We start from the raw sequence: 24,727 nt of genomic DNA, 5'->3' as shown, positions 1-24,727 counted from the left end.
TTGGCCATTCGGCCCATCGAGTCTGCTCCGCCATTCGATCTTAAGTAGACGGACAGGAGGCTGAAAGAACACACCATACCAGGTAGCATCAGGAAGTGGAGACGTTGTCGTTTTGGGTGTGACTCCTCCACTCCTGATGCTGCCTGGCTTGCTGGGTCCTTCCAGCCTCCTGCATGTCTACCTTGGATTCCAGCATCTGCATTTCTTCTGTCCCCGCCATTCGATCATGGCTGGTATGCTCCTCACCCCCGTTTTCCTGCCTTATCCCCAGAACTCGTCAACCCATTTCCAATTTAAAATCTGTCTAACTCCTCCTCAAATCTCTGTCGCAGCATCCACTGTACTTTGGGGGAGCGAATTCCACAGATTCACAACGCTTTGGGAGAAGTAATCTCTCCTCATCTCTGTTTTAAATTTGCTGCCCCTTATCCTAAGACTCTGACCTTGCTTTATATTTCAGAGATTCAGCCGAAATGCCACATGCAGATCAATCAAGTCAGGAGGCACACAAGAGGATGGCCTTCAAGGGTTGAATAGAACAGAACAGAGAATAGTCTTTACTGTCATGTACACTCAATGAGTACAGTGAGAAGTTTGTACATCGCCAATTACAGCACCAACTTAGATACAAGAGTACCTAGGCACAGCCTCTTTAGTTATGAGATTTGTTACGCAAGCAAAGTCTCCAGCATTTTGCTCAAAAGACTTCAGTCAAGCGGGCCACGCTGGCACCTAGCTTCGAGTCTGCATCAGGCATTGGCTCCACACTGTGCCAGTGACATGCCATGCTGGGAGACTGCTGTGGGAGGCCGAGAGGTCGTCACGCCAATGCCAGGAGACAGCTGAGGCTCTTTGGATGAGTAAAATCAAAGCAGAAAGTGCTGCCGGAAGCATCTGCGGGGAGATTTAGCATTTCGAGTCTATGGCCAGTCTTCCACAGAACTCCAAAGAAAAGTCATGCCAGACTTGAAACGTTAACTCTCTGCAGATGCTTCCAGACGTGCAGAGTTTCTACAGCACTTTCTGAATCTGTTTCAGGTTTTCAACATCTGCAGCATTTTGCTTTTCTTTATATCTTTGGGTAACGGTGCCATCTGAGATCTCCCGCCCACACCACCTTCCGTTCCAAAATCGTCACTGAAGCAGATCAAACATTCTGACAGATGCCTCTATGAAAACTTTCACTTAACAAATACCGATCCAGCTCTAACAAAGTAAAGCAAAAAGCTGCATTTGCTGGAAAGAAACGCAGGGAGGAACTCAGCAGGACTGGCAGCATTTGTAGGAGGGAGAGAGAGAGACACAGAGACAGACAGACATCACATTTTGAGTCCAGCGACTGTCTTCAGAGCATTCCTCAGCTCTATCTGGTCCTAAGATATCCCCTATCATTGGGAGTCCCTTTTGTCTGTCTCTGCTATATGGTGAAACATTCCTCCAAATCCAAAACCCTTCTAACCGTGTGTTTGTTGACCAAATGTATTCTTTATGCATACCAAATGTATACCGCCTAACAGCGGTAGTGCTTGTTTTCCCCTAGCACCCATGTCGTGTGTGTGCAGGTGACACTCCTGTTTGTATCTGTCAGCCAGGGCTCCCTGATTGGAGCAGGTAAACAGCCCCAATCATGGAACTCATAGTCTGTGAGGTCCATTGGCAGACCTCGTTACAATCACTGCAGTCCTTCTGGACACATTGGAGCTCCATGAAACACAAGTATGTAACCTTCAGATTGAGGCATGTGACAGGTTTTATGGTATCTGTTCATGCCAGCAAAGGGATTCTCGGTAAAAGAGTTGGCACAGGTTCAGTGGGCACACGGAGTTACCGATTCAGAAACCACATCCAGAAAGTGAGCATGTTATTGTGATGGTTCGAGGAGAGTTTGCGGACTGGGGACTCCGCACGGGAACCCGATCCTGATTTCGACATTGTTGTATTCCATTGGGAGTAACCAAAAGCAGGCGTCCTGCCTGGCTTCTCCCCCTCACCAAACGACACGGCAATTTCCGGGCTCCATCTTGATCCTGGGCATAGGAGGAAACAGACCTCCAACCTTCTGAGTCTGTCAGGCTTCTTAGCACGGCAAGTAACAATCAGCTTTGCAGCCCAGGTTACCTGTAGAGTAATTTATACCAAATTGGTACAAATCACGGGGGAAAGGTGGCACTGCTGCCCCATAGCACCAGGGACCCGGATTCGTTTCCTGCCTCGGGTGACTGTCCGTGTGGAGTTTGCACATTCTCTCCGTGTCTGCGTGGGTTTCCTCTGGGTGCTCTGGTTTCCTCCAAAAATGTGCAAGTTCAGTGGATGAGCCATGGGAAATGCAGGGTTACAAGGATTGGGTGGGATGTTCTTTGGAGGGTCGGTGTGGACTCAATGTGCCAAATGGCCTCCTTCGGCACTGGAGGGATTCTAAGATTTTATATTTGTGTTTGTGTGTCAGAGACACAGACTTAGAGGTTCAGAGATACCGAGGGCATCTGTCATGAATCATCTGCTACTTCGACATGGGGAAGAGATGCCATTTTGATTTTTCCAAAAGCTGTGTGTTTTCACATTCAGCCTATCGCTAGGTGTGAATAAGTAATTGACCCTATCAGAATATGGTACTGCAAATAGTGAGGTCCAATACCAAGGACAGTGACGAGGTAATCAGTAAGACAGCCAACAGCTCCCACTCTCTCTTACTGTCCCCAGCTCCCGTCATGCTCAATGTTATAATGTCTGGCAAGATAATTAGACGTAGCCCAGAATGAACCCTCGACCTCTCTTCATTAGTGAAAGACAATTATAGCTCGATCTGACATGGGACAAGGCAACAGGACAACTGCCCATGAGCCAGTAACAGGGATTGAACTTGGACCACTGGGGTCATTCTGCTTTCGACTCACCCCGTTAACCATTAATGGGTTTGCTTCACTAACGACTGAATCTGTACAAGGTAAACATTTCCTCAGTGATTTGTGTCAGGCCTGCCACTGTTAAAGGCTGTATCCACAATAAAAGCTCGGATTCAGGAAGTTGGGATTTGCTCTGACAACTAGCACCCTTTGGAGAAAGGTACTGCCTTCCCACATCCCGACAACACGTGGTACACCGCAGACACACCTTCTTCGAGTCTTTGTGGATTGTTAACAAAGGGACTGGTTGGATTTGCAATGTTTCTGCTTCTTTGACCCTCTGATTTGTGTGCACCCTAACTCTCAGCATGAAACTGTCGTTGGATCCCACACTCACTGCAGTAGCACAGAGATGGTCGAGGGTCGTAGGATTGGAGGGGCTTAGGCTCATTGGGTGAGACAAGGCCATGGTGGGACCTTTTTCCTGGAGATCAGAATCATTATTCTAGAGTGTTTCTGTTAACATTCCCTGCCACTAAAAGACTAATTATTATTCAGTCTGCCTCTTCTTTCCTAGTGCTCTCCTTTTCCTCTCCCTATCCTCTCTCTCCCTCTCGTCTTTTCCTCTCTCCCTCTCGTCTTTTCCTCTCTCTCTCTCTCCCCTTTTTCCCCTGTAGCTGTCTCTCCCCTTTCGTGTCCTCTCTCTCTTCCCCCCCCCCCCTTTTCGTGTCTCTCTCTTTCTCTCTCTCTATTTCCACTCTGTCCCTTTTCCTCTTTAGCTTGCTCTCCCTATTGCCACTCTCTCCCCTTCTCCTCTCGAGATCTGTCTCCGCTTTACGTGTCTGTCTCTCTCCCTCTGTTTCCACTCCCACCCCTTCTCTCTAGCTGGCTTTCTCCCCTTTCACCTCTCCCTCTCTTTCCCCCTCTCTGTCCTCCTCTCTCCCTCTGCCTCTCCATTTCCCAGCACTTGTGGTTCCTTGGATATAGAACATAGAACAATACAGCACAGAACAGGCCCTTCGGCCCATGATGTTGTGCCGAACATTTGTCCTAGCTTAAGCACCCATCCATGTACCTATCCAATTGCCGCTTAAAGGTCACCAAAGATTCTGACTCTACAACTCCCAAAGGCAGCGCATTCCATGTCCCCACCACTCTCTGGGTAAAGAACCCACCCCTGACATCTCCCCTATACCTTCCACCCTTCACCTTAAATTTATGTCCCCTTGTAACACTCTGTTGCACCCGGGGAAAAAGTTTCTGACTGTCTACTCTATCTATTCCCCTGATCATCTTATACACCTCTATCAAGTCACCCCTCATCCTTCTCCGTTCCAATTAGAAAAGACCTAGCGCTCTCAACCTATCCTCGTATGACCTATTCTCCATTCCAGGCAATATCCTGGTAAATCTTCTCTGCACCCTCTCCAAAGCTTCCACATCTTTCCTAAAGTGAGATAGGATATGAATCCTATCAAAACGTGGTACAGGGTTGAAGCTGTTTACCTGTGCTGCTGAAGTCGGGGGAGAGTCACATCCTTCAGTGTGGTCCATCTGTGCTGTTGTTTGGAGCTGGCTACACTGATGCTCAGAGTTTTGCTCTATGTTTGGAGTTTGTCTCAATCACTGTACCACTAGGGGGTAGGAAAGGCAGTAGAGGGCAGACTCCTTGTCACTAAATGAGATGATTTAGCCGAGGCACTGCTGTTGTGCTCATGTGGTTTGAGGATGGAGTTTAATTTTGCTTCTTGTTAACAGGAGAACAGCAGGTTTTGTACGTTTCACTGCAATTACACATTAGGGAATGGTTCTGTGCAATTATGTTGATTACCATCAGTACCTGTGATAAAAGCAGGTGCACTGGGAAATGGGTAGTTCTCTCACATTCTTCAATTTGTCCCCAACCTCTTCTCGTTTATGGCCTGTCGCCTGATTTTTTTTGCACCTCAAGAAATTAAGCAAAGTGAATAACAAGGACAAAGAGGGAATTGCATGCCAGTGATTGAAATTATCACCTACTTAGACGTAACGGTAAACTGTAAAGATGTGTTTTCAGTTCTCTCACCTCAACTTCATCAAAAACGATTTGTGCTTATATCACAAAACTTGCCAAGGCGTTTGATTAGGATTGCTACGTAAAAACCCTACAGCTGTCCTGGAGACCATTACTGAAATAACTTGGTGCTACCCCTCACTTCAACTACACTCAGGCTCTGATGTGTGTATTTCCATCATGCCCTTTTCCGTCTGTTGCAAGATACCACGTGCTATTCATATGTTTCTTTTGTTCCTTGTGAGTTTGAGTCTCAATGTGATATTGAGTTGGTTCAGTTTCACATTGGAGTAAAAGGTCCATGTTCAGCCCAGGTTCTTGAGCTCACAATCCAGTCTGACACTTCAGTGCCGATACCAAGGGAGTGCTGCACTGTCAAAGGGACCATGTTTTAGACGTGATGTTGAACTGGGGTCATGCCTGTCCCCTCAATTGGATGTATAGATGCTCTTTGGAAGAACTGGATGTAGCGATTTTTGAGAAGATTTGTAGCTCAGGTTGATGATATATATGTAAGTTAGCTCGCTGAGCTTGAAGGTTTGTTTTCAGACATTTCGTCACCCTACTAGGGAGCCTCATCAATGAGAGAGTGGTGATTTATCCCCAGTTTCCTGGTCTATGTTTCTCCCTGAACCAATGCTTTGCTGCTTTTCAATTTGATTTGATTTGATTTGATTTGATTTATTGTTGTTGCATGTACCTAAGTACAGTTAAAAGTTTTGTTTTGCAAGCAGTGCAGGCAGATCATAGGGTGGGAGCTTATAGAGTTGTCCAGCACAGAAACAGACCCTTTGGTCTAACTCATCCATACTGATCAGCTTCCCCAACCTAAACTAGTCCCATTTGATTCCTTCATTTTCTACCACGGTGCCTGCACCTCAGCAGTAGTTTACTTACTGTAACATCCTTTGAGACATCCTGAGGTTGCAGAAGGTGCTATACAAATGGTGGTCAAGGAATTGTAACTCGCTGACAGAGATTAAAATATGTTCAGTCCTTCCAGAATACATTTAGTTCTGGGCACGGCAACTTACGAAGGAGATATCAGACTGAGTGGTGTAGTCACTGAGAGTAGAACAGCGTAAAGATGGGTTGTTTGGATTAGACTCGTATTCTCCGCCATCACTTCCACACCTTCAGCAGGCAGGAGTAATCAGATCGTTCGTGATCTTATTGGTTTTCGTTTGTGAGCCTATTGTGCATTGTATGGCTTTATGAATGGCCCAGCAAGCACTGAAGGCTGAATGGACTACCTCTCATTTGTGACGGGGGGAACATTTCTTCAATAAGCGTTCTGGAGGGAATTGTGGCCCTGAGATAGCTTCACTTTCCGTTGTGAATCAGAGGTAGTTTTGCAAATGGCGTGGGGCACCTCGGGTTACTCACAGCTCGCCTCTGTTTGACTTGCAGATCAGCATCTTCATGACCCACCTGTCAAACTACGGCAATGACCGCTTGGGGCTGTACACCTTTGAAAGTTTGGTAAAGTTCGTCCAGTGTTGGACTAACCTGAAACTCCAGACACTGCCACCAGTCAAACTGGCAGCCAAGTACTTTGAGCTGTTCCCGGAGGAGAAGGACCCCTTGTGGCAGGTGAGGGCATTGTTCTACCTCCAGCTCCTGGTATCATTAAAGCGGTTCTAGCAGCAAATGCCAAATGTCAACATTAGGATTTCAGTCACGTGATTGTCTCAGAAATGCGACTGACTGTCCCACGCTGTCGTTAATGTGTTGCGAAGAGCCAGGAATAATTAGAATTCAGGTATTGTTGCTATGACTAAAAATTGTTCCCTAATCACCCTTTTGCGGCTCATTTAATCTTTAATCCTCGAAACGTTAACTGTTGGTGCTTCACAGTAAAGCAGAAACTCCTGTTAATGATACAGAAGTGATATTGGCACTGAGTTGAGGGAGATGAAAATTCATGACTGGGTTGGTGTTGGAGGATCCCTGGGAATACTAGAAGATTGCGTGGAGTTCAATGGAAATTGCGCAGTGATTGGCTATGGGAGCTGGATTAATAGCTCTCTGGTTTGACTCCTTGTCATTGTGAAGGTAAATCTGGTATTTCTCCAGCTATTTGGCAGCTAGAGCCGGGAAGGCAATCCTGAAAATTGCTGCATGATTGGCACAACAAATCCTCCAAATAGATCTCGGTGCCCCTGACCAACACAGGATTGGCAACAGTGTTGGGTCATAGAGATGTACAGCATGGAAACAGACCCTTCGGTCCAACCCGTCAATGCTGATCAGATATTCTAAATTCATCTAGTCCCATTTGCCAACACTTGGCCCATATCCCTCTAAACCCTTTCTATGCGTGTACCCATCCAGATGCCTTTTAAATGTTGTAATTGTACCAGCCTCCACCACTTCCTCTGCTAGCTCATTCCATACACGCACCACCCTCTGCGTGAAAAAGTTGCCCCTTTGGTCCTTTTTAAATTTCCCCCCCTCACCCTAAATCTGTGCCCCCTAGTTCTGGACTCTCCCACCCCAGGGAAGAGACTTTGTCTATTTACCCTATCCATGCCCCTCATGATTTTATAAACCTCTATAAGGTCACCCCTCAGCCTTCAACACTCCAGGGAAATAAGCTCCAGCCTATTCAGCTTCTCCCTGTAACTCAAGCCCTCCAACCCTCTGAAGTTTCATTAATTACTGTTGTGTCTCTTAACTGCATTATCCACCATTGATTGCTGAAAATGCCTGACCTCCCAGTGTGATCATCCCATTCTCTCTGCACCCACCACCACCAGCAATGGGAGATTAAATAAACTCTCCCTTATCACCGTGAAGTCTCTGTTAATCTGAATCCCAAATGTCCGAAATTCTCGTGTAGCAGGCACCTGAGATTGAAAAGGGGAATTCCAGATGTTTGGGATCTGAATAACCTCATTGAAGGTAATAATTGGAATGGAATAATGGATCAGATGCTTTATTAAAGACAGCTCAAGACTGACCTTATTGATCAAGATTTGGAGGTGCCAGTGTTGGACTGGGGTGCACAAAGGTTAAAATCCCACAACACCAGGTTATAGTCCAACAGGTTGATTTGGAAGCACTAGTTTTCGGAGCGCTGCTCCTTCATCAGGTGGTTGTGGAGTATCATAAGACACAGAATCTCCACAACAACCTGATGAAGGAGCAGCGCTCCGAAAGCTAGTGCTTCCACATAAACCTATTGGACTATAACCTGGTGTTGTGGGATTTTTAATCTTCTTGATCAAGACTGAGTCAGCCACTGCTGCCAGATGTACCAGTATTTGTTAGTGGTCCCGGACGCTCGGTTTGTTGCTGTGACAAGTTGCGTTCTTCTAGCCACCTAGAACTCCTTGTACTCCTCTTGCAACTACAAGCTTCAGCTAAGGACTCCACCCGACCCCTCCATCCTCTCCCCCCCACCCCAATTCCCCGAGCGTGCCAGACATCGGGCAGATACCTCTAAAAGATTTTTGACTGCCCTTTTTCACCAGCTTTCATAATAATGAAGACATGGATTCACTGCCAGGTATGTAGGCCATATGTCCTGGCATTTGGCTGATTGAATCCAACAGCCTCTTCCATCAGTTATTCCGCACGGATTTCAGTAGGGCAGCTCACCACCACCTTCTCCAGCGCACCTTGGGATGGGCCATGAATTCTGGTCCAGCCAGCCACGCCCACGCCCCATGAGTGAATACATTTTTAAAAATGTAACAAAACAAATAACTGCAGACGCTGGAGATGAGAAACCTCAGCAGAAGGTGGTGTGCACAGCCCAGACCATCACAGGAGCCACTCTTCCTCCATGGACTCCATTAACACAGCACATTGCCACGGAAAGGCTGTAAACATCATCAAAGAGCCATCACACCCCAGTAATGATCTCCTCCAACCTCTTCTGTTAGGAAGAAGGTACAGAAGATTGAACACACGCACCAACAGGTTCAGGGATAGCTGTTATTAGACTGATGCATGGACTCTCTCGCCTCAAATAATGCTGACCTTGCTAACGTTGATCTCTCTTGCACTCCCTGTGCAATGTTACCTGTACACCTCTGTGTAAACCTTTTGTTCTGTACACTCTTGCTCACTGTGATCTGCTCATAAACAAAGCGTTTCACTGTACTTCAGTACACATGACAACAAATAAATCAACCAATCAGTCAGAAATAGCTGGAAAAACTCAGATGGTCTTGAACTTGAAACGTTAGCTGTGTTTCTCTCTCCATAGACATTGCCGGAGCTGCTGAGTTTCTCCGGCGATTTTATTTTAGAGAACATTTCTTGGGTATCCGAATCTTTGAAAGACGATCGACAAAAGTCTGATGATACACAGAATGTTGTGTTTTCTTTTTCCGGCAGAGATTTTCCTGCACATCCAAACACCTTATCTACTGTGTCTGTTACTCTTGGTGTGGTCTCCTCTACATTGGGAAGACAGGACGCCAACTCGCGGAGCATCCCAGAGATCATTTCTGGGACACAAGCACCAAACAACCCCACCTCCCATTGGCCAACCCTTTCAACTCCCCGTCCCACTCCACCAAGGACATGCAAGTCATGGGCCATCTCCACCGCCAAATCCAAGCCACCCGACGCCTGGAGGAAGAACGCCTCATCTTCCACCTTGGGACCCTCCAACCACACGGGATCAACATCGACTTCAACAGTTTTCTCATCTTCCCTTCCCTCACCTCATCCCAGATCCAGTCCTTCCAACTTGGCTCCGCCTTCTTGACCTGTCTCACCTGTCCATTTTCCTTCCTACCTATCCACTTCACCCTCCATTCCGACCTATCGCCATCACCCCTCACCTGCATCTACCAATCACGTTCCCAGCTACCCGCCCCTCCTCCCTATTTATCCCTCAGCCCCTTCTCCCTCCTGCATTCCTGATGAAGAGCTTATGTCGACTCTCCTCCTCAGATGCTGCCTGACCGGCTGTGCTTTTCCTGCGCCACACTCTTTGACTCTGACCTGCAGTCCTCACCTTCTCCCGTTTATTTTTCAGAACCCGTGTGATGACAAACGGCATAAGGACATCTGGTCCAAAGAGAAAACCTGTGACCGGCTCCCAAAGTTTCTCATTATCGGCCCACAGAAAACTGGTAACTTGTTCATCATCATTCAGCTTCACAGGTTAAACCGTTAGCTAGCATTCCTTTAATCTCAACCGACGACGTTGAGAAATCATAAGGAGTTAACGAAGCACGTTCAGAAAATCATATGTTAACAGAATATTCAGAAAATGACGGCTTAATGAAGGATATTCAGAAAATCATAATGAGTTAATGTAGAATAGATAGGCTGGGAGCGTTTTCACTGGACCATAGGGGCTTGAGACGTGACCTTACAGAGGTTTAAAAAATAATGATGGGTATACCAAGGCTTGGTGGAAGGTGTCTTCTCCCTCGGGTAGGGGAGGTCAAAACTAGGGGGGAGATATTTTTAAGGTGAGGGGAGAGAGCTTTAAAAGAGACATGAGGGGCAATTGTTTTTACACAGAGAATGGTTCGTGTGTGCAACAAGCTACCAGAGGAAGTGATGGATGTGGGTATAGTTATAATGTTTAAAAGACATTTGGATAAGTACATGAATAAGAACATTTGGAAGGATATGGGCCAAGCACAGGCAGGTGGGACTAGTTTAGTCTGGGATTATGGTCAGCATGGACTCGTTGGTCTGTTTCTGTGCTGTATAACTCCGTTAAAGAAGCAGGAAGTTTCTGTGTCAGGAACAAGTAGTTTCAGGGTTTATTTATGCAGAAAGAATCCTTTTTTTTAAAGAAAATAATCCAGGTTTTCTGCTGCCCAGTCTGAACGGGGAGCACAGACTGATACTGAAAGGAGATTGGCACTCCAGTACAGTGTTGAGACTGTGCTGCACTGTCATAGGCGCTGACTTTCAGGTGAACAGTTATGAGGATCTGATCTGCCAGTTTAGTCTTTTTCTCAAGCTATTGCGCTGTTATTTAAATGACGTCAGGAGAATTTGAGCGTCCACAAATACGCCGAGAACACAAACCACAAAACCACTGATTTCACTGATGTTCGGAGACTTGGCAGGTTGTCCTGTTTGCTCATACACCAGCCATCATTACACTGCAGGGTCTTTGAGGAATTGCTAAGAGATGTGCGAAGGTCTGATGCACACCCTTTTTTTTTTTTGCAAATTTGAACTTTGTTCTAAAGTTGGAGGTGTGCAGAAATCACCTTTTTAAAGTTCAATGCAGTTGGTAAAGAGATGGTAAAGGGGGCTTTGAAAATAGTGTCTTCACGATTGATCCTCTCCTTTTCCCCAGGTACCACAGCTTTGCACTTTTTCCTCTCCTTACATCCTGGAGTTACAAGTAATTTCCCCAGCCCAGTCACCTACGAGGAGATTCAGTTCTTCAATGGAGCTAATTATAACAAAGGAATTGACTGGTAAGACCCTGTCAGCTTTGATTATCTGTGTTCCAATCTGGTCAGTTTTGCGTACTCAAGAGTTCCAGAGGCTGTGGAACTTTCTAGATTTTGTTGCAGCTGGTTAAAAACTGAAGTATTAAGCACATTAGAGAGTGGATAGAGTCAGTAGCCAGAGACTTTTCCCCAGGGCAGGATTGACTGGCACGAAGGGATCATAGTTTTAAGATATTAGGGGAAAGGTATAGAGGGGATGTCAGAGGCAGGTTCTTTACGCAGAGAGTTGTGAATGCATGGAATGCGTTGCCAGCGGTGATGGCGGAAGCAGAGTCATTGGGGACATTTACGCAACTGCTGGACATGCACATGGATAGCAGTGAGTTGAGGGTTGTGTAGGTTAGGTTTTTTTTTATTTTAGATTAGGAATAATCCTCGGCACAACATCGTGGGCCGAAGGGCCTGTTGTGTGCTGTACTTTTCTATGTTCTATTATTGATGGTTTGTTTGAAATCTGCTGAGTTTGGACTGCATTAAGGTGGCTCTGTAAATATGGGAATACACTGGAAGGATTTCCTACAAATGTTTGATGGTACCCGGGATCACTTTCCAAGAATCCTGTCCAAAATGTTTAATCCTTCAATTGGACTGAATTCAAACAGATGTTTAGTCACTGCACCATTGATGTCTGTGCCTTCAGCTGCCTCAACGCTGAATTCAGCAATTCCCTCATTAAACCTCAGCACCTTGCCACATTTCTGGGCGGCACAGTGGCTCAGTGATTAGCACTGTTGCCTCATAGCGCCAGGGAACCGGGTTCGATACCAGCCTCAGGTGACGGTCTATGTGGAATTTGCACATTCTCCCCCTGTCTTTGTGGGTTCCCTCCGGGTGCTCCGGTTTCCTCCCACAATCCAAAGATGTGCAGGTTAGGTGGATTGGCCATGCTAAATTGCCCCATAGTGTTCAGGGATGTGTAGGTCAGGTACATTAATCAGGGGTAAATGTAGAGTAACAGGGTAGGGGAATAGGTTTGTGTGAGATACTCTTCGGGGGAGTCGGTGTGGACTTGTTGGGCCAAATGCCTTATTTCCACACTGTAGGGATTCTATGATTTTATTATATACATTCTCTCCTCGTTTTGCATTCTCTTGAAAAGCTACCTCTTTGACCAAGCTGTTTCTCATCTGTTCTATTATCTCCTTGTATTTTTGATTCATTGCTCTTGTGAAATGCTTGGCATCTTTTACTACGTTGAAGGTGCTACGTAAATGCAGATTGTTGCAATTATTATGTGTGTTGAAGGAGGAGCTGACGTGGCAGCTTCCAGTTTCCAGAGCAAGGTTTATTACTTGCTTGGATATTCCCAGGAGTGGTGCTCTGCTCCTATTATTATTGTCCTTTCGGATTGGGGTCTGTGTTTCTAGTCAGGAATTCCAACCCCACCTCCATTAGAAAGGTGCAGTGTCCCTGAAATCAGCAGGTTCCACTGTACCACACAACAGAGAGGAGAGCACAGTTCCCATTGCAGCCGCCTGTGTGTTGTGCTGTCAGTGAGTTACGTGTCCCGCAGCACAGCCAGATACTCGGGTAGCTGCTGGGAAAGACTAAGTACACAATGTATCAGGTGGGTAGGTGCTAAGTCAGCAGGGTGTCAAATGAGTAAGGTGCCAGGTGAGCAGGGTGCCAGTTTAATAGGGTGTCAGGTACGGGATGGAATATTTAGTGTATGCCAAAAAAAAAAGAGGACAGTTGTTGGGCGCATGGTATTAAGTCAGGCAAGGTGTTGTCCAGGGTAGTTTCGGATGAGATGTTAGGGCAGGTGGGGAGAGAGATAGTCCTGCCCAATGGGCAGGGCTTGGTATTTGTCGGGTCTGGCACAGGGAGATTGGTGGGGATGGAAGAGGGGGTCAGGAAAGTAGCTGTCACGAGTTGTATGGATCAGGGGCAGAGCTGAGGTGCCCCCTTCATGGTTACATCTGTTTGACTGCTGTGAATCCGTCTGAATCCCTGTCATTATTGAGGGCCGCTCCTCACGGAAGGGAATTGTCCATTGGAAAGCTTTGATTTCCCAAGCTGTGACTGGGATTCCACAGGATCCCCATCTCACATCCCCAGCTTGTGCTGCTCCCAGTAACTCTCTGGCCGTCAGAAATATCCGGGGCTGGTAATTCCCACCCAGATGGGCCTGTGTTGACAATCCACCGGTCTGCTCTGGAAAAACTGCATCCTGTTCTGTTTTTCTTTCAGGTACATGGAATTCTTCCCGATCCCGTCAAATGCGAGCACGGATTTTATGTTTGAGAAGAGTGCAAATTATTTTGAATCTGAAGTGGTACCCAAGAGGGCGATGGCCCTACTGCCCAGAGCGAAGATCATTGCCATTCTGATCAACCCAGTGGAGCGGGCATACTCCTGGTACCAGGTTGGTGCCACCTTCTACACAAGCGATTTTTGGTGAATGCCTAGAGAGGGCGTTGCCCCTTTATAGATGTTTGAGCAAAGTACCTTTGATTTTCAAATCCATCCATGGCCTCTCTGTCTTCCTCCGTCTCTGTAACCTCCTCCAGCCCAATAACCCTCCCAAGATCTCTGCATGCCTCCAATCCCAATCTCTTGCCAATCCCTGATTGTCTTTACTCTACCACGAGAGACCATGCCTCAGGTTTCCTGACTCTGGAGTTCTTTCCATTTCTCAGGGTGGCTCAGTGGTTAGCACTGCTGCCTCACAGCACCAGGGGCCCGGGTTCGATTCCAGCCTCGGATGACTCTGTGTGGAGTTTGCACATTCTTCCCGTGTTGGCATTGGGTTCATGCTCTAATGCTCAGGGGCACTGGTTCAATTCCAGCCTCTGGCGACTGTGCAAACTTCAGACATTCTCCCCATGTCTGTGTGACATTCCTCCGGGTGCTCCAGTTTCCTCCCATAGTCAAAAGATGTGCAGGTTAGGGTGGAATGGCCATGGGAAATTGTCCACAGTGTCCAGAGATGTGCAGGGTAGGTGGGTTAACCATGGGAAATGCAGGGTTACAGGGCTACGGTGCGTCTGGATGAGATGTTCTTCAGAATGTTGTTGTGGTTTTGATGGGCCAAATGGCCTGCTTCCACATACTGTAGGGATTATCCTCAAACCGTTTCTTAAAGCTTCAAATGAAAGCAAAATACTGCACATGCTGGAGATCTCAAATGAAGACAGATGCTGGAGGAACTCAGCAGGTCTGTGGAGAGACAAAAACCAAGTTGGTGTTTAGAGTACGGTCTGACTTTTTCAGAACCGAGAGTGGCAGTCCTGAAAGTCATACCAGACTTGAAACGTTAACCTCTGTTTCTGTCTCCACAGACGCTGCCAGACCTCCTGCGTTTCTCCATAAAATCTACCCCTTCCCCCTTTGGTCCATTACCCTGATCCCCCTGGTGTGGTTCGGGGTGTTGAGGTTTGTTGACATTGCTGAAGGGATGTTTCCCTTTGGCACAACCGGTCCATGCTGAACTTACACTCCAGGACAAAACCTGGGGAGTTGGCAACCTGAATACTACATTCTGTCTGCTCTTGGTGACATTAATGCCTGCCACTGTCATCCAAATGTCCAAAGCTCCCATCTCTCAAGCTGGCCAGCAAAACGTCCATCCCCAAGAAAAGGAGATGGAGCTTGCATCAATAGCACAGGAAGTGGAATCGAAGAAAATTACAGCACCAATGGGGGCCATTCAGCCCTCGTTAAGGCCTGGACTGTCCTACTTTTCAATAAGACCCTGCAGATTTCTCACATTCTAGTATTTGCTGCTGTTTTCAAATCACCAAGGCAATCCGTTTCATCAGGTATTTTCCCCACAAACTCTACAGCAGATAAAACCAACCCGCTGGATCTGACAGGGCAGTTCAGGCCCATGTGATGAATCAACAACAACTTGATCTTGCGCGATTTATGTATAGTGCGGGGCCACACAGGAACGGAACTATCACTTTATAGAAGAAATGACTGTATGTTCAGCATGGACTGGTTGGACCGAAGGGTCTGTTTCTGGGCTGTATGACTCTGCGTTGGTGAGGCTGGAAATGGTAGGGATCCACAAACAGAAGTTGTGTTTTACTGATTTTTGTTTTTAATGCCATTGAGGATGGGATTGAAAGACCTTTTTGTTGGGGATGTTGTAGGTAGCACAGAACTTCGAGACAAGCCAAAGTTGGCGATACAGTGTTGAGCACAGATCCCTTGATCTTTTATTTCATTATTTTGCTTTCGTTTGAGGAAGGAGGAAAGATGATGTGCCACTTCCCCTCATCTGCCTGGCCTTTCTGAGGGACACCAGCACCCTGAACTGAATGCTGGCTAATGTGCCATTGGCATCTCCCAGCGGGTAGCATCTGGATTGAATCGGTCCAACAGGGGTGAGGGGGGAAGGGGGGGGACTCTGGGGAAGGGACATTGAGAGGGCCTAGCAACCCAAGAGCCTGGCCTAGATTTGAACTGCGAGATGTAGAGATTTTCCACAGCTGCGGTCCAGGAAGTTAGAAAACTGCAGAGGAAGGATCTTTCTTCTCATTTCACAGCTGTTTTCCTTTTTAATTTCCTAAACCTGAGTGCACTTCAGCTGATCTTAATCAAGCTTGACAGCAGCACAGGTACAATTACTGTGGAGCACCAGTGGAAGCCATAGACTGCTGGGAGTTTGTGTCAATGCACACCGCACTCCCTCTTCTATCTGCTTCCACATTGCAGACATCTCTTCTGGTTTTTTTAACCACTTAGAAAGAAAGAGAGAGAAAGAAAATACTTTGTATTTATGTTCCTCTTATCTCAAAATACTTCACAGATATTGAATCAGTTTTAGTCAGGTCGGATAGCTCAATAGACACAATGGACAAAGAGACTTGAACGCACTAATTAATGCATCATATATCTTTGCGATATTATAGGGATAGAAAGAATCTATTCAGATCCCCCTCCCACCACCAAGCGTGCTCCACCATTCAATGACAAATCTGTACCTCAATTCGATTGAATTGTCTTTGTTTCATATTCCTTGATGCCCTTGGCCAATGAAGACTAATGAATCTCGGTCTTGAAACATTTCAATTGGTCCCTAGCATCTGAATCCTTACAGGCAGAGAGTTCCAGATTTCTGTGAGCTGTTTCCGGAGATGTCCTTCTTAATTTCGTTCCCAATTGGTCCAGCTCAAAGTTTACAATGACACTCCCTTTATAGTTTCTACGTGTATGAAGATAGGATCTGGTGAGCAGAATTGGTCATTCATCCCCCTCAAACCTACCCCTCTAATCAATAAGACCACGGCTGATCTGATTACCCTATCTTCTCGTCTACCCTCCGATAACCTTTCACCCCACTCGCTGATCATCAATCTACCCTTGCCCTAAGAAATATTGAAAAGCTTGGGGAGCCAATGGCTTAGTGGAATTATCACTTGATTATTAATCCAGAAATTCAACTAATGCCCTGGGGATCCGGGTACAAATCCCGCCACATAGCTGGTTGAATGATCGGAGAATCCCTGCAAGTGTGTAAGCAGGCCATTCAGTCCATTGAGTCCACACTGACTTTCCAAAAAGCATCCCACCCAGACTCACCCCCACCTCCCCTATCCCTGGATACTATGGCCAATTTAGCATAGCCAATCCACCTAACCTGCACATCTTTCAACTGTCTGAGCACCTGGAGGAAATCCCTGCAAACATGGGGAAAATGTGAAAACTCCACATAGAGTTACCCGAGAGTGGCATCAAACCTGGGTCCCTGGTGCTGTGAGGTAGCAGTGCTAACAACTGAGCCACCACGATCTAAGTCTAATGATGACCAGGAAACCATCAGCAATTATTGGAAAAACCCATTTGGTTCAGTAATGTCCTTTAGGGAAGGAATCTGCCATCCTTACCTGGTCTGACCTACATGTGACTCCAGATCCACAGCAATGTGGGTGACTCTTAACTTCCCTCTGGGCAATTAGAGATGTCCAAAGATACCCACATCCCGTGAGTGAATAAAAACAGTTTTGTTTCCACTTCCTTTTGAGGAAGAGAGTTCCAAAGACACTTGACGCACCATGAGAAGGTTTCTTTGTATCTGCCCTACTGTATCCCTTTAACAGGTTAAACCCTGTTCAAATCGCCCTCCGCCTTCTAAACTCAGAAATCCTTTGTTTCTCAACCTTCACTGCAGAATCCCCAAACCAGGCCCTCATCCCTGAGCACTGTGCAGCCTAAGTATTTGAGGATGTTGAAGGCAGAGATCAAATGCTTTCTAGATATTAGAACCATCAATGGGTGCAGGGATTTTACAAGAAAAGGGTGAGGCCAGAGATTGGCCGCAAATCTCATTGGATGGTACAGCACATCCAAAGGGCTGAATGGCCTACTTGTTCTTACGTTCTTATCAATAATCAGGTGGAAGAACTCTCCCCTTTCCAGTGGTATTGCTGCACTCAAGTAACACAGTGTGGAAACAGGCCCTTCGGCTCAAAAAGTCCACACCGACCCTCCGAAGAGTAACCCACCCACACCCATTTCCCTCTGACTAAAAAACCAACACTATGGGCAATTTAGCGTGGCCAATTCACCTAACCTGCATGTCTTTGGATTGTGGGAGGAAATTGGAGCACCCGGAGAAACCCCATGCAGACATGGGGAGAACGTGCAAACTCCACACAGTCGCCTGAGGCTGGAATCAAACCAGGGACCCTGGTGCTGTGAGGCAGCAGTGCTAACCACTGAGCTACCGTGCCGCCCCATGAAGATAATATTTTACATTAATTACTCATACAGTAGCAAGGGGGGGGGTCGGGGAAGCTTTGGTGATGCAGTGGTAGTGTGTTTACCCCTGGATCATGAGGCCCAGCTTTAAAACCCACCTACTCCAGAGGTGTGAGATAAAATTTCTGAGTAGGCTGATTAGAGATATAGGAGAAAGTGAGGATTGCAGATGCTGGAGATCAGAGCTGAAAAATGTGTTGCTGGAAAAGCGCAGTAGGTCAGGCAGCATCCAAGGAGCAGGAGAATCGACATTTTGGGCATAAGCCCTTCTTCAGGAAATGATGTCTGATTAGAGCTATAGGTTGATTTTTTTAAAAAAATTATACGTAAGCCAACATCATTGAGCCAACCTTTTGATAGTCTCCTCACTGCAAGCAAAGATGGGTAGAGAGACGGAAACAGGAGCAGTGTTAATCCGGAGTCATCTGGGGATCTTGATGGAGAATCTTTTGGTTTGATGTTTTCTCTGATATGGCAGCAGAAGGCCATTCAGCCCCTTTGTGTCACCATTCAGTTAGATGGTGGCTGGTATGTCTCTCAATTCCATTGACCGGTCGCGGTGTTGTGACCCCATGGCCTTGCCTTAACGAGAGCTTATTGACTGGTGACCAGCCCCCCCGTCCCTCAGTGTGTTGACCTGTCGGTTTCTCCACAGCACCAGAGAGCTCACCACGACTCGGCAGCCCTGAACTACACCTTCTATCAGGTGATCACAGCCGGACCCGACGCGCCGAGGGACGTCCGGGTTCTCCAGAACCGCTGCTTGCTACCCGGCTGGTACGCCACCCACATCGAGCGGTGGTTAACATACTACCAACCTTCTCAGGTACGAGCCGCTTCCGCTGTCATTCGGGTGTGGCCTCTAGTGTCAATTGCAAGCATTCCTCCACCTCTGCCAGCGTCCAGCGGGTGGGACCAAATCCAGGCCCAGACCCCAGTGCAGTCCAACACTGTTGACGGTGCCATCTTTCAGATGAGGTGCCATCTTCATGGTGCCAATTGACAAACAGCAATGGGCTTCCATCCCAAAGATAAAAAGCCCGAATAAACCGTGGTTGCTGATTAAAAACAGAAATTACTGGAAAGACTCAGCAAGTCGAGCAGCTTCTATGGACAGAAAGAGTTAATATTTCAGGTTCAGAACTATTCTGAAGGAGGGTCACTGGACTGGAGTGTTAACTCTCTTGCCCTTTCCTCAGCAATTTCTGTTTTTGATTCATCCCTAATGTGCTGGCTTGTGTCATTAAAGTCTTACCAGACCATAAAGCTGCTCTTTCATTAGAGAGAGGCGGCTGGTGGTGGTTTAACCTGAGGGGCACCACGCAGCATGTGAGGGGAGAGGTTGAGAAGGAGAGTCTTTCATGGTGACCTCAGCCGGCGATGGGAATTGAACCCACGCCGTTGGCATCACACTGCTTTACAGGCCAACGATCGAGCCAACTGAACTAAACTGCCGCAGACCACTACTAGTGCAGTAAGTCATCAGGGCACTCCTGAGGGAGTGCAATGTTGTCGGAACCTTTTGAGAAACTTGTACAGTCGGTTCTGCTATAACGCGCGTTTCTTCAATGTGAATTGGATATAACGCGATTGAAGAATTTAGACCATTATTTGTAGAACGCAACCTTTCCCGACATGTATTGGTTATAATGCGATTCCAGTCCCATTGGTTTAGATGGTGCTGCTAACACACAATTTTCTTATAACACTGGATCACGAGGGAGCTTTCGCGTTATATCACACCTGACTGTACAGTAAGTAAGGGGTGCGGAGAATTTCACTCTCCTACTCTAAATCGTTGAAGCAGAAACAATGGTGACAGCAAACGAAAGGTAACACTAACAGAATAATCCCATACTCCCAGAGGAGGGATTATAATCCCAGACATTTTTGATCTCCAACACTCTCCTGTTACTTGTGACCCACCCTCTTGGAACGTGAGGTCGATGAGTTGGTTTTGTTCCTTACTGACCGTCTTCACTGCTGTTTGTTGGATTTGTCACATCGTGACTAAATTATTAATGAAGATTGGTAAGTGTCGGTGTGAGAATGGTCCAGAATAGTCTGTGTGTCCAAATCAAAAGCAAAGGAATTGCCCAGATTCCCTCGAAGGGCAAGTGAGATCACACCCAATAAGGGAGTTCCTCCAGTACGGTGGCTCAGTGGTTAGCACTGCTGCCTCACAGCACCAGGGTCCCAGGTTCGATTCCAGCCTCTGGTCACTGTCTGTGTGGAGTTTGCACATTCTCCCCGTGTCTGCGTGGGTTTCCTCTGGGTACTCCGGTTTCCTCCCACAGTCCAAAGATGTGCAGGCTAGATGAATTGGCCATGCTAAATTGCCCATAGTGTTAGGTAAATTAGTCAGAGGGAAATGGGTGGGTTCTCTTCAGAGGGTCAGTATGGACTTAGTGGGTCAAAGGTCCTGTTTCCACACTGTAGGGAATCTAATCAAATCTAAAACTTTGGTCCATATGAGCTTGGTCATTTTGAAAGAATGGGAATGTGGAATGTACTTTGATTAGGGAAGGAAATCTACAGAATCTCAAACAAGAGATATCAAACGTCCTGAGAGGTATGGGGAGCGATGCAGTGAGAAGGATATTGTCTAGAGCAAAGAAAGGCAACAGAGAGCCTTTAATGTTGTACAAAGAAATAGGATTAATGTCTGACAAAGAAGCTGCCAAATGTGAGTGAGTGAAATGAGCAGGAAGTGATGCTGGAGATCAGAGTCAAAAAGTGTGGTGCTGGAAAAGCACAGCCGGTCAAGCAACATCCAAAGAACAGGGAAGTCAATGTTTCGAGCATAAGCCCTTCATTAGGAATTCCTGACCGGCTGTGCTTTTCCAGCACCACATTTTTTGACTCTGATCTCCGGCATCACTTCCTCCTCATTTCACCTCACTCACATCTGGCAGCTTCTTCATCGGACATTAATCCTATTTCGTTGTAAAACATTAGTCCTATAGGTGAAATGAGTCCAATAAACTGCTAGTAAAGGAGTAACCATTAAGTTTATATATCGGAAGGTGAACATATGCATGATGAACTGTAAGATAAAGAGTGGAAGAGTGATTTTTGTTTTAATATATGGGAGTTTTGTTGGATAAGGAAAAGGCGATGAAGAAATGGGGCCAGGAGCTGTTGGGCTGAATGGCCTGCTCTGTACTGTAAAGTTGAAGTACTTTATGGGGCTTCCTCCTGGTTGACCCTTAAATGGTTTCTTCTTCCCTTGCAGTTTCTCGTTGTCAATGGCCTACAGTTACGGAACAACCCTGTGGCTGTCATGGAGACTGTACAGAAATTTCTCGGTGTTACCCCTCATTTCAACTACACTCGGGCTCTGATGTATGTATTTCCCTTCACCATTAGTTGCAAGAGTAACTCGTGGGCATTCATGTCTTTTTCCTTTGTTCCTCGTGGGTCTGAGTATCGAAACCATGTTGGGTTGGTAGCCCTCTCACCAGAGGGTCGAGGTTCAGCCCCAGGGTCTCGAGCTCACAATCCAGGTTGACACTTCAGTGCCAGTACCAAGGGGAGTGCTGCACTGTCAGAGCGACTATCTTTTGGACGGGATGTTGAACTGGGGGTCTGCCAGCCCCTTCAAGTGGGTGTAACGATGTTAACATTGAAGAACCCCCGTTTTCTGGTCAGTGAGTTTCCCTGCTTATTATCTCATTGCTGCTATGTGAGCTGGCTGTGTGCACATTGGCTGCTGAGCTCTTCGCCAGTATTTATGAAACATGGATGTGACTTACTCATCATCACCCCAAGCTTGGCTATTGTCCAGGTCTTAAGGCATTTGGACATGGTGAACATTCCCACTTCTGACCTTTATGACGGAGGGAAGGGTCATTGATGAAGAGCTGAAGATGGTTGGGCCCAGGACGCTATGTTGAGGAACTCCTGCAGAGATGGCCTGGAGCTGAGATGTCTGACCTTCAACAATAGGTGTGAATAGCAATCCTACAATTACAGAAGGTGCTGCACAAACGGTAGTCAATGATTTGTGGCGTGTGGAGACAAGTTTAGTCCTTCCAGAATGTGTTTGATTGCTTAGGGAGGTGATATTGGCTTTGGAGGGGTTGCACTGTGGATGGCGAGACCAGAAAATTGATGAGGATGGACACAGGAGACTAGGATAGTATTCCCCATTATCACAGGAGATGAAGGGTATTCTGATTGAGGTGTTTAAAAATGACCAAGAATTTGGTACAATAAATAGAGATTGTTTTCTTTGGTGGGGTGAGTGCGGGACAACAAGTGGAACTTTGAAATTTGAGTTGGGCTGTTCAGAGAGCAGCGCAAAAAATGGAAGGAGTGAGAAAGCTGTTGAGGTGTTGAGGCTGGTAGTGGCAGCAGCATAAAGTTAACATAGATTTAAGAAACCCACCGCTCCTGAGTTGATTGATTGGCTGCCTTGTTGTTGTGGATTATAAGTGGGAAGGGATCATGACAGCCCTGAACATCAAGGTCACACTTTGGTATCAGGGAGTCCCAGGAAAGCCAGGGTCATTGGGATTCAGGGAAGGATGACTCTCCACTAATTGAAAAGTGTGGCGCAGGTCAGGCAACATCTGAGTAACAGAAGAGTCGATGTTTCAGGCATAAGCCTTGATGAAGGGTTTATGCCCGAAACGTTGATTCCCCTGATCCTCGGATGCTGCCTGACCTACTGTGCTTTTCCAGCTCCGCACTTTTTGACACTATCCAAGTCAGGAGTGTGATGGAACACTTCCCACTTGCCTGGACGTGTGCAGCTCCAACAAAATTCAAGAAGCTTGACACCATCTAGAACAAAGTAGCCCACTTGATTGGCACAAGATCCACAAACATCCGCCCCCTTCACCACCAACGCTCAGTAGCAGCAGTGTGTACCATTTACAAGATGCACAGCAGAAATTCACCAAAGATCCTTAGATGTCACCTTCCAAACCCAGACCATTTCCGGCTGGAAGGACAAGGGCAGCAGATACATGGGATCACTAGCGGCAACTTCCTCTCCAATCCACTCACCATCCTGACTTGGAAAAGTGTCGTCATTACTGTCACTGGATCAGAAGCTTTTGAAACTCCCTCCCTAACAGCATTGTGGGTCCACCTATAGCAGATGGACAGCAGCGGTTCAAGAAGGCAGCTCACCCCCTCCTTCTCAAGGGGCAACTATGGATGGGCAGTAATAGTTGGCCTCACCAACGCTGACCACATTCAGTGGATGGATTAGAGTCCTTGAGCTGTACAGCATGGAAACAGACCTTTCGGTCCAACTCGTCCATGCCGATCAGACATCCTAACCTAATCTAGTCCTATTTGCCAGCAGTTGGCCCATATCCCCCTATAGCCTTCCTATTCATTTACCCATCCAGCTGCCTTTTAAATACTGTAACTGTACCAGCCTTCACCATTTCCTCTGGCAGCTCATTCCATACACGTGTGAAAACATTGCCCCTGAGGTGAGAGGTGAATGATTTAAAAGACCTAAAACCTATGCCCTCTAGTTTTGGACTTTCCCACTCTGTGGAAAAGATCTCAATTATTCACCTTTTCCATACCCCTTATGATTTTATAAACCTCTATAAGGTCACCCCAGTCTCGGACACTCCATGGAAAACAGCCCCAGCCTATTCAGCCTCTCCAACTCTGGCATCATTCTTGTAAATCTTTTCTGAACCCTTTCAAATTTCACAACATCCTTCCTATAAACATCTTTTTAAGAAAGGGGATGTCTTCTAGAGTTCGGAACTGTGTAAAATACTTAAATATATGATGAGGGAAAATTGGAAATGACTGTTCTGAATGTATGAGGTGACTTACCATGGGGATTTATGAAGTCAAGATGTGACATATCACTATGAAGTACAAACTCATTCAGGCCAATCTCCTACAAGTGAAGCTAAGTTCATCTTTCTAGTGGTTTCTGTGAAGTCAAATTGTGGTGGAAGAGGAACTGTATAGATGGAGGGCCATTACGTTAGATCGTTGTTAGTTTAGTGATAAAGACCCATTATTCTAAGATCCAGTCCCAATTCCATTTCAGGTATGATGACAACAAGAATTTCTGGTGTCAGATGGTGGAAGGTGGCAAGTCAAAGTGTCTGGGCAAAAGCAAAGGAAGAAAATATCTAGAGATGGATTCAGCGGTGAGTTTGTAAAACCTTACAATGACAGTCGTTCCCATCTGTATCTCCAGTAGTGACCTTAAACCTCTTAGGCTACCTTTGTCTGTTTTCTATATTTGTTTTCATGGATGTAACTTTTACAACTGGCAATTGTTGACCATTTTCTCATTGCTCTAGAGTGGCTCATTTCAAGCAATTGCTGAGAGTCTGCAGGCCAGACCAAGTGAGGATGGCAGATTTCCTTCCCTGAAGGGCATTATCATAAAAAAAATCCATTTTTTTTCACTAATCAACAGTCATTACATGGTTGTCATTCGCCTACGTTTTAATTATAGATTTTATTGAATTTTACCACCTGCTGTGGTGAATCCAAGTCAAAAATACTATGGTGACTGGATATCTGCAAAAAATCGCAGTGCTGGAGAAATTCAGCAGGTCTGACAGCATCTGTGGGGGGGGGGGGAAGAGAGAGAGAGAGAGAGAGAGAGAAAGAAAAACAGTGTCAGCATCTCAAGACTGGCATGACTCTAAACTGCTGCCAGACCTGCTGAGTTTCTCTGT

The 24,727-nt window shown here is 46.4% G+C and overlaps 1 protein-coding gene across 1 annotated transcript in view; it reads left to right on the top strand.

The window, feature by feature from the left end:
- ndst2a (N-deacetylase/N-sulfotransferase (heparan glucosaminyl) 2a) overlaps positions 1-24,727 on the top strand; it is a 111,737-nt gene that overhangs the window by 84,855 nt on the left and 2,155 nt on the right. The window contains exons 6-12 of the mRNA XM_043679076.2: positions 6,307-6,489; positions 9,893-9,989; positions 11,183-11,306; positions 13,533-13,707; positions 18,706-18,876; positions 21,286-21,395; positions 24,085-24,187. Coding sequence (XP_043535011.1) covers positions 6,307-6,489; positions 9,893-9,989; positions 11,183-11,306; positions 13,533-13,707; positions 18,706-18,876; positions 21,286-21,395; positions 24,085-24,187 — 963 coding nt within the window. The remainder of the gene's footprint in view (positions 1-6,306; positions 6,490-9,892; positions 9,990-11,182; positions 11,307-13,532; positions 13,708-18,705; positions 18,877-21,285; positions 21,396-24,084; positions 24,188-24,727) is intronic.

The sequence above is a fragment of the Chiloscyllium plagiosum genome, unplaced genomic scaffold (assembly GCF_037043375.1).
Source record: "Chiloscyllium plagiosum isolate Xiang-an unplaced genomic scaffold, Cpla_swu_hap1 HiC_scaffold_43, whole genome shotgun sequence".
Classification (NCBI taxonomy): Eukaryota; Metazoa; Chordata; class Chondrichthyes; order Orectolobiformes; family Hemiscylliidae; genus Chiloscyllium; species Chiloscyllium plagiosum.
The sequence above is the reverse complement of the archived record's forward strand: the minus strand, read 5'-3'. Positions and strand labels throughout refer to the sequence as shown.